The 10,000-nt window shown below is 43.1% G+C and overlaps 1 protein-coding gene across 9 annotated transcripts in view; it reads right to left on the bottom strand.

Annotated features, from left to right (window-relative positions):
* The window catches only part of cacna1aa (calcium channel, voltage-dependent, P/Q type, alpha 1A subunit, a), a 73,231-nt gene that overhangs the window by 41,079 nt on the left and 22,152 nt on the right, over positions 1-10,000 (bottom strand). For all 9 annotated transcript variants that reach the window (XM_068579615.1, XM_068579614.1, XM_068579610.1 and 6 more), the window contains exons 4-18: positions 8,442-8,533; positions 7,381-7,533; positions 6,672-6,859; positions 5,058-5,161; positions 4,807-4,922; positions 3,896-3,940; positions 3,686-3,769; positions 2,607-2,813; positions 2,077-2,189; positions 1,770-1,882; positions 1,540-1,671; positions 1,206-1,278; positions 783-900; positions 537-604; positions 263-369 (exon numbers count right to left, since the gene is read on the bottom strand). In XM_068579615.1, the coding sequence (XP_068435716.1) occupies positions 263-369; positions 537-604; positions 783-900; positions 1,206-1,278; positions 1,540-1,671; positions 1,770-1,882; positions 2,077-2,189; positions 2,607-2,813; positions 3,686-3,769; positions 3,896-3,940; positions 4,807-4,922; positions 5,058-5,161; positions 6,672-6,859; positions 7,381-7,533; positions 8,442-8,533 (1,713 nt within the window). The remainder of the gene's footprint in view (positions 1-262; positions 370-536; positions 605-782; positions 901-1,205; positions 1,279-1,539; positions 1,672-1,769; positions 1,883-2,076; positions 2,190-2,606; positions 2,814-3,685; positions 3,770-3,895; positions 3,941-4,806; positions 4,923-5,057; positions 5,162-6,671; positions 6,860-7,380; positions 7,534-8,441; positions 8,534-10,000) is intronic.

Here is a 10,000-nt window from a genome sequence, read left to right as displayed (position 1 = left end):
TTTGAATGTAATCTTTTGAAGTGGGCAGAATTTTATGAGGCTCACTATACATACACTTTGAGACTGAGATTTCTGAAGATTTTCCTCATTCCCAAAGGTCTTTGAGTATACTGCATCTTTCTCAAAAAAAAGGCTGAATCTTGCTGAATGTGTTGCTTTAAATCTGTGTAAATGTTTCGCCCTATATGTCTCGCCTGATGTGAAAGTGTCTTAAAATGGATATAAAAACGAGAAAGCGACAGTAATAGAGACAGCAACTCACGCTGCAATGGAAAGGTTGGCAGCGGACAACGGGCTGACTTCAGCCACCTCCTTGGCTTTCTGCAGGGCGATCTTCTGACTGGCAGCCTCCTCTTCCTCCTGTTCATCCTGCAGAGAGCCAGATTGGGAAGGAAAATAATAAGCAAGAGATGAATGAGGTGGCAGTGAAGAAAACAGGAATCATTTGTCGAGGAGAGGAACACAACTCTATTGATTCTTAGCGCTGGGAAAATAAACGGCACAGAGATTTTAAATAAAATTGGGCTCCAGTGTACCTTGGTCAGTTCCTGTGCGTTGGCTAAATTATCCACGGCGATGGCCAAGAACACATTCAGCAGAGTGTCTGATCGCAGAGTTAAAGGAGATCCAGCATGTAGGAGTTTGTTTGGGAATGTTTATGCATCTTGCAAATATGTGGGTTACAGAATTAGCTCTTCTTTTTTAAGATAAACTGAAGAAAAGTGTCAATATATGTGGAAATATATATATGCTTTTTTGCATTTTCAACGGTTAGGGGATACAGTTGCCAAAAAGTGTGAGGACAATGAAGAAGACACTGAAGGCCATGCCCTTGTTGACTCCGCCTTGAGACTTGATGCCATCGTACATCACCATGTTCCAGTCCTCGCCAGTCAGAATCTGGCACATAAAGACACACATTAAAGTTGTCAGAAGAGGCCATATTCACTCCAAGTACATGCAGCTTTTTCACACGCACACAAAAGACTACAGTCAAAAGACATACCTTTAACACACAGGCAAGCGTAAGCACAATTATGTTTTTGACTAATGACATTTAAGAATTCAAAAGTAGCATGCTACATGTTATCTCTCTCCCTCATGAGTAAATCCTCTTTAGTCCTTAAACCGTTTTGTCCTAATCCAACCCCCGTCTTCTCCTCCCACTCTGCTTCCCTCCCTCGACCAGCATCTCCTCTGCTCACCTGAAACACTGTCATTATTGCTGCGGGGAAGGTATCGAAGTTGGTTGGAGGAGTGCCAGTTTCAAAATTAAACCTAGCAGGGTAAAAAAGATTAATAAAATGGGTTAGATATGGAAAACAAAAGGGCGATGGCCCAAAAACAGAAGCATCATACGAGTAGAACATATGGTTTTAGTTTTTTTTTCAACCGAAAAACTATTACAAAAAGGACTTAACCAAACCAGCAAATAACAGACAGCAATATCTTAGAATATCAAATACAAATATAAAAAGGAAGGAGAGGAGTATAGAGAGAAACAGAGAGAAGCCGAGGTAAAAGGAAAGCAGCACTGACTGTCCTCCGAAGAGCTGCATGCCCAGCAGGGCAAAGACAACGATGAAGAGGAAGAGCAGGAAGAGCAAGCTGATGATGGACTTCATGGAGTTGAGCAGAGAGACGACGAGGTTACGCAATGAGGCCCAGTACCTGGGGAAAAAAAATAAACAGAACGTGTGTGTTGAGTTGAGATAACTGTTATGGCCGTCACATGAAATCAAATATAAACTATAATACAGTCGACTCACTTGGTGACTTTGAAAATCCTCAATAACCTGAGAGCTCGTAGCACACTGATGCCAAACGAAGTGCCCGGCTGGATGATGGACCACAGCACTTCAAATATACTACCACATATCACCTGATACAAGCACAAGCATATGCACACGTGCGGTTATTCGTCACAATGAGCTGTGCACACGTCAGCAGGTCAAACACTGTTTTCGTGGTTGTGTGTAAGGTCTAATTGTCTGTGTTTGGTTCTGCTTTCACACGTGCGCACCCGCTGATGAGTTTGTGCCTGCGTGTGTTTGTTTGTGTCTTCACGGGACTCACAATGCAGTCGAAGCAGTTGAAGGAGGAGGTGAGGTAGGCCTGCTTGCCCAGGCCATACATCTTCACCATCATCTCTGTCAAGAATATCCCCAGGAAGATTAATTCAGCGAAATCTATGTAGAGGGAAGAAGAGGAGGAGGAAGAATGGTGTTTTGTGATGAAAGTATTTCAACATGCTTTCTCAAATATAATATTATTGCCTACGCCAAGGTGAAGTAACCATGAATATATGATGCTTATATCGTAATATTACTCCCATGTGTGTGTATTTGTTTGTGTAAATATAATGTAGGCTTTTCTATTTCTTCAAAAAGAGAGAAAAACTGCCAGGATATGTGCTCGAGGAAGACATTGTGTGTTTGGATGTGCTTGTGTAAACTGGGTGGGTCAGCTCTTTCATGGATTTAGTCACATTTACTTAAAAATTTGCGCACCCACTCCCTTCCAGTAATCTGTGATGAGAGTGTTTGTGCAGATAATTGGTGCATGCTTGCACAAAGTATGCATGTATCCCCCTCCCTCCTACTCACATAGAAAATCTGACAGTGGGTCTGGCTGGTCATAGTGCACCACAGCCACACACATCGTGTTCAGGCCCACCAAACACAGCACGGTCCAGTAGAAGGCCTGGGACTTGACAACGTGTCGGATAAGGAAGCGGAGCCGGCGCTCCCGCCGCTTGAAATCTGATCCTTCGAGCTTGGAGCTCTTCAAGCTGGCGCGGGCAAACGGTGACCCTGAAAGGATAAACAAGGCAAATGGTTCAATGTTAGCTGAACAATGAAGTGAAAACTGCGTTATTGGCATAATTGTGTTCCATTAGCATCTTGGCAAAAGGCAAAGATGTACTTAGTGTACAAATCAATCTGCTCCCCCGATTTCTGACTCAAACGTACGAAACACTCCACTTGAGCACATACAGTAATGATGACACACACAGTCTGGATCCCAATGGTTTTATGGTATGTAGAAGAGTATAGGGAATAAACCGTGTGAATTTAATTTAGGAATAACAGCTTCAACCTGGTTTCACCTGATCAGTCCGGCCACGAGACACTAAAGTCTTTGCAGCTCTTGAATGGTTCTCTCGCAGAATTATAACCCTTTTGCTTTTTGGAATACCCACCTTTCTATCCAGTACATACTGTTGTTATTACAGTAATTACTTCTACATTATTCATTTTCAGAAGCATACGATCTGTGCTCATTGTAGCAGATTATGCTACAACGCGGTGTCCACAATTCGACTTGAGAAATTGCGAAAACAGGAGAGCAGAATGAGAAGGCCGGTGAAAAGAGGGGTTGAGGGGGGGTATAGGAAGGAGGAAGGAAAGGCGGAGCGTCGAACGGGGGGTTGTGGAAAGGGGAAAAGGGTAACAAGAGAAGAGAAGTGCAGAGCAGCAGAGGAGAGGAGAGGGAAGGAGAGGAGGGTCAGGTAATGCTGATATGCAAGATAAGATAGCATCTGTATGTACCTGTGGTTTGCCTTTGAGTGTGTGTGTGTGTGTGTGAGTGTGTGTGTGTGTGTGTGTGTGTGTGTGTGTGTGTGTGTGTGTGTGTGTGTGTGTGTGTGTGTGTGTGTGTGTGAGCCAGAGAGTATGTTTCTTACCTACTGCCAGATCTCCCTCCCCTTCCTCTGGGTTTAGAAGCTCAGCTTTGCTCTTGTGGTTCTTCGTTGCTCTTCTACGGGAGCCTGTTAGTGCAAGAAAAAACAAAAAAACATGTGAGTTTAATCTATAACGCAACAGTACTGATATGTCAAATGTATGAATATGTTTTTGTATTTTTTAATCGACAAACAAAATCAGCAAATTCATACCATCATAATCATTTTCATTGTCATCATCCGCCAAGATGACCTCTTCTAGAAAACACACATGCAAAAAAGCAACGTTAATATGCCACATTTATCAAATGTTTGATGACAACAATATCCATCAATCTTTTGTTATCATCATTGACCATTTCTCGTTTTATTTAAAACTGGAAACAACGTCTCTGGCCTGCACCTGTGCTTCGTACTCATCCCTCCCTCTTTTGTATTTTAGCTTCCTTGTTTTTATGTAGATTGTCTTTTCAAGAAGATCAAAGGTCTGTGCTTTCTATCAGCCCCTTTATCTGCTCCTTCCAACATCCAACCCTCCATTCCTCTTATCGTCTCTCCATCGCTCCTGCCCTCAGCAGATGAGTCAGAGCAACAAGAAAAGAGAGATAAAGAGAACTACGGACAACATGGCTCTTCTCTATCCACGCATCAAACAAGGGTCTTTATTCCTTACCACAGCAATGTAAATCAAGACTAATAAGGTACATTCAACTATAAAAGGTATTGGTCTATAATTCAAGTTTGTATTACACTGTGAGGAGAGCTCAACCTACATTATAGACTTGCCTGGTAATTTAATCGTGAATCGTGATAGTTAAGGCGTCAAGGTGCTTCAAACTACAGTACTACACTACAAAGCTCAAATGTTATTCTAACATATAAAATACAATTGAAATAGATAATTATCACCCCGGTGTGGATAGGGCATTCTGTGCTGCAGCAGAAAGTGTTGAGTTTGCTTTAATAATGTCTTAACATCACATGCATCTGTCTCCAACAATTTATTCAAATGTGTGAAACTATCATGACAAGAGATTGATTGTCGCAATATGGTTGCAATATGTCTTTGCGTTTGTAACTTTAGGTGTGAAAAATGAAGCACTCGTGCAGTGTATTGTACATACCAGCTTTGCAGATCCACTCCAAATAACCATTGAGTTCCCTTTCAATCTGCTGCTGTCTTCTGAGCTTTAGGAACTCACTTCTGTTCTCCACACGCTCTCTCTCTTTGGCAAACTCCCTGCAGGGACACACACGTAAGCACAAACACACACCACACACATTGAGATATTTGTCATGTAGCTACCCTGCATTTTCTATGTGACATACATGCAATAAAGTCCAAACACCCTCTCACCAGCACACACACACTTACCCTGACAATACGCCCAGCACCAGGTTGAGCATGAAGAAGGAGCCAATGATGATGAGGGGAATGAAGTACATCCAGTTCCATGCACTCCCTGAGGCATCGTTGCTCTGAAAACAAACACACATGCACAACTATCAGACAAAGTAATACATGTTTTGCTCTGGGACATTTTTCACAACTCCTAATGACCCCGAGAGTTGATCGACGGCGACATTAGAGATTCCTGCGTCTCCAGAGCACGTAGAATAAATCTGTGGAACAGGCGCAGGTAGAACGGGTACTGCCGCATCAATCAACTGCAATGGCATTTGTTTCGGTCCGTTTGTGCTGAAAGTTAAAGGTTTTGTTCGCCGTCTCTGCACCGGAGCATGAAAGGAATTACCAGTGGCATTTATTAAGCCTTGTCAAATTAAGATGCATTCATTAGCATCAAGGTACTGCAATATTGCAATGATGAAGAAAAAAAAAAAAGAAAAGTTCTGAGTGAACAGGTTAGAAAATTGCTTTAATGTCATCATTAAATGTCCAGACAATGTAGCTATTAAAACAAATGGAGGTCAGTGCACTCGAAAGCGCTATCCACCGCTGCTGGAAATATAAACAACAGCAGGGCTGACATGATTTTGCTTTAAGTCATCTCAATAAGTAAATGCATATCTGCCACTCTATTTAGCTGCTCAGTGCAGAGTAAATAATGTATACCAAATGTGTTGGTCCCTCCCTCTCGGTCTCTTCCATCCTACTGTCCAGACTCCCTCCATTTTCTTTATTCACTCTCTATTGTTTTCTCCTTTTGCATCCTTCTTTGGGACTAATTTCTCTTGCTTTCCCCTCCTTTTTTAAAATTATTTTTTATGTTTATTTATAATTTCCTTCATTCCTTTCCCTTTTTCCCTTCCTTTTTTTGGTGCAATCTTCTCATCCCTCCTTACCTTCCACTGGTTCTTAATTTGAACCTTTCCCACCTCAATACCTTTCTCATTCCCACTTTGCGCTCTACTTCTCATAGCCTCCCTGTCTAACGTCTCTTTCTTCCCCCATCTTTCCTTCTTCCTGCGTAAGCTGGTATTGCTGCTGTGTACCCAATGAACCGCAGACCCTTTTTTCTACCATTAAACTTTTATCGCTCCCCTCCCCAGCAGCTGCAAGAATAACTTGGGCTGAACAGGCCCTTTTAAATATAGAGCAGCGACGGGAAGGAGGGACACAGGGAGAGAGACACGGAGTGAGAGGGAAAGAGAGGAATGAAGGGAGGAAAGATAGCCGAGAGAAAAAAAAGAACATTTCAAAAAAAAGCAAAAGAGAAATGGGAAGGATAAGATAGACTGAGAGGTAGAGGAGATGAGGAGAGAGGACTACAGTAACACTCAAAGACCCTAATCTCCCTACGGTCTCCTAGCAACCGTTGCCACTGACAGCAGGGAAACTATGAGTGAGGACATTGTTCAAGACCTGGTACCCATTGTGTGCTCCGACTCAGAGTGCACCGGTGAAAATCACTGTGTGTTTGAACACTTGAATTTAAGTTGAAAATAATCTTGTATTGGATGTTTTGGCTGTGCACCGTGAAATATTTTACTTTATATTTAAATCAAATCTGATGTCAGCGGTACATACATAGTAGAGCAGGTCAGTCCAGCCCTCCATGGTGATGCACTGGAAGACGGTGAGGATGGCGAACAGGATGTTGTCAAACTGTGTGATGCCGTAGTTCGGTCCCAGCCAGTACTCCCTACACATGGTGCCCTCTGGACACAGCCGCGACGGAAGCTCCGTCCCACATGGAAACTCTTCCCGGATCTCACCTGAACATGGAGGAAAGTGGGGAGGTGTTTGCAAACAATGGGCGGGCATATGCATATATATATATTGTTTGTTTTGTGAGAATAGCAAATACTCTCCATCGGCTCAAAATGTGCCCCCCCCCTCCCCCCCTTACTTTCTGGAATTAAATACATGAATGAATATGCAACAGAAAAGGTGACATAAAATAGCCATGACACAACAAAATAGGCTAACATGCTAGAATTACATTTGAGATTCATCAGTATTGCTCCATAGACCAGGTTTTTAACCGTTTGAATTATTTGACGATGGATGGTTATATTTATTATCTAAACTCTATACAGAGGAAAGCAGCTAGCATGCAGAAATGACCGATGCATATGTTACATAAACATAAAAAACACAACCAACAATTCAACAACAATAACTATTTTGTAAGTAGTTGAAGTCTGCCTCGACTGGAACAGGTCTCCAATGGGGCAAACAGTTAGATAATGAACCCCGGCACTATTGGCAAACACACAGACACACACTCATTTACCTGTGTGATTGTCAAAGCAGGTTGTGTGGAATTTGCCCATGTAGAACTCCAGGCCGATGATGGCGAACATGAGGATGGCAAAGAAAAGAAGCAGGCCAATTTGCAGCAGAGGAATCATGGCCTTCATGATGGATTTAAGCACCACCTGTAAGCCTGGAGGTCACAGTGTTAAACACATTATTATCCATCATCAGTTTCAATGTTGATCTGTTTGCAACAATTACAATCATTGGCAGGAATCTGAAGGACAGAGAGGCGCAACCTGCTCGCTCCTCCCTCTTTTTATTTAGCAGTTAAACCCTCTAACGCCTTCATGTCCTCTACTACCAGCTGGATATGTTTCCATAATGATAACCGTAGACTCTGTCGAACCATCAGCTTATGTGTGTATCACCTACTTACGAACGCCGCCTGTTACCTAGTAAACATTACAGTGTGCAATGGAGGGACTGAACCTGTGATCACACAACAGAGTTCGCATGTGCTACATATTTAGTTGAGGTAAAATCAACTAGACCTGCGTTTTTTCTTGAGCAAATTCTTTACCAAACAAAGGGTCTTAAATGCAACCTTATGTCTATGTCTTATTATTGTTATGCACCTTTCACCGAGTCAAATTCCTTGTATGAGCAAGGTATATATCACATCACATATTGGAATGGCACTCTAATTTGGTTTTCACAGGAAGCTCAGTGACTTTTATGATGAGTAAGCCTGGGTTTGCCGGTTGAGCCTTGTAGTGGAGTCCGGGCTATTAATAACACTGCAGTGGTGCTGGAACACTACTGCCGCTATAACATTTAAAAAAGGAGCAGAGAAGAACCACTTTTGTTGGAACACTGTGGGTGCATTATGCAGAACAACACAGAAGCTGCATCAAACCTTGACACAAAACGCTTCGCTGTGCTATTTCGATCCTCCAATAAAATCGGAATAAATGTAATTTCCTCAACTGATGAATAACAAAGGAGCGGTTTGGGATTCAAGCAGCCGGCTCCAGCAAAAACCTGTAAAAAAGTCTTTATTTTTAAAGTCAAATGAAGATTTTTTTTTTGACTTACTCGGAATACCGGACACCAGTTTGAGGGGCCTCAATACTCGCACAGCCCTGAGGGTCCGCAAGTCAAAATCTGAGCCCACAGTGGACAGGATCCTAAAGGGATAGAGACAAATGCACAAAAGTGTGCAAAGGCAATCAATATTCAAGCAAGTCAAGCTTGTCACTGTCAGTCAGCCACATACACTTTTACAAACACACACGCACACACACACACACACACACACACACACTTTGACACAGCCAGGTCATTACCAGCAACTGGGTGAGCGCTGCATTTAAATCCTCAAAGAACTGAGCTGATCAATAGAGCTGACAAGTGAAGTCGGACAGAGAAGTGTATCAGGACAAGAAAGGGATGGGCTGAAGGGACAGTGTTTTGTAACAGGACGAGAGGGACTATAAAACAAAAAAAGAAGAGATGGAGTGATGGCGTGATGGGGAGGAGAGGGAGAAACGAGGGACAAAGAGGGAGGTTAGAGGAGAGAGAAAGTTAGAGGCATGGGGAGAGGCAAAGAGAGAGAGAGAGAGGGAGCACCGGCAGATGGTGAAAATCAGAGATGCTGACTTGCTCATTTCAACCTATTTTTATTCTTGCTACGGTGAAAATGCTGCTCTTGGAAGCCGTCGCCAGACTGCAGAGTAAACGTAATGTAATGTGTGTTACAGCACCTGTATCACCGCCCATCATCTGGATACAGACTCGTAAACAGCGTGTGTGTGTGTGTGTGTGTGTGTGTGTGTGTGTGTGTGTGTGTGTGTGTGTGTGTTCTTCAAATGGTTAAGATGATTCTTTGTGCCGCCAGACTTCCAGTCAGTTCCCTCGTCTGACGCACACTGTGAATCATCCTTCTTCGCACTTCTCTCTCTCTCTCTCTTTCTCTCTCTCTCTCTCTCTCTCTCTCTCTCTCTCTGTCTCTCTCTCTCTCTCTCTCTCTCTCTCTCTCTCTCTCTCTCTCTCCCTCTCTCTATCTTCCTCTCTGTTTCGGTCTCTCTGACACATTTCCACTTTCCTCTGTTTGGCTAAGAGGCTAAGAGTGACACAGCAGAGCCTTAATCACAGGTTACAAGTCAGCCTGCTTAGCTTGGAAACCTATAAAAATGGCAAGAAGGGGAAAGTATCACCGACCCAGGAGCTATGGGTGAATGCTGTATTGAATTACCAGGACCCCCCACCCCCACTCCACACACACACACACACACACACACACACACACACACACACACACACACACACACACACACACACACACACACACACATACCCCAGTGGTAGGTCCTTTAACAGCCTGGGGTCCTTGTAATGACATTGTGTGATATCAAATGCCTCATCAGAGGCCGACTTGTAACTGAGAGGTCCCTGGTTTGGTCACGAGGCAAAACTGTACTTCAGCTGTCTGTGTGGTTAATAAAGTACTGCAATCCTGCCCTTTGGCGACTACATGTGTAAGGTGTATCGGAGCCAATTAATTACTGAGATATTGCAGTTCAGAAATGCCAAAGATGTGTTTGAGGTACGGTAATCTGGAAAAAGTGGCTCCGTTACAAGAAATTCAAATATTT

This window comes from Clinocottus analis, unplaced genomic scaffold (genome assembly GCF_023055335.1).
Source record: "Clinocottus analis isolate CAN_PGR_092001 unplaced genomic scaffold, fCliAna1.0.p SCAF_16, whole genome shotgun sequence".
Lineage (NCBI taxonomy): Eukaryota > Metazoa > Chordata > Actinopteri > Perciformes > Cottidae > Clinocottus > Clinocottus analis.
This window is presented reverse-complemented; position numbering and strand designations above follow the sequence as displayed.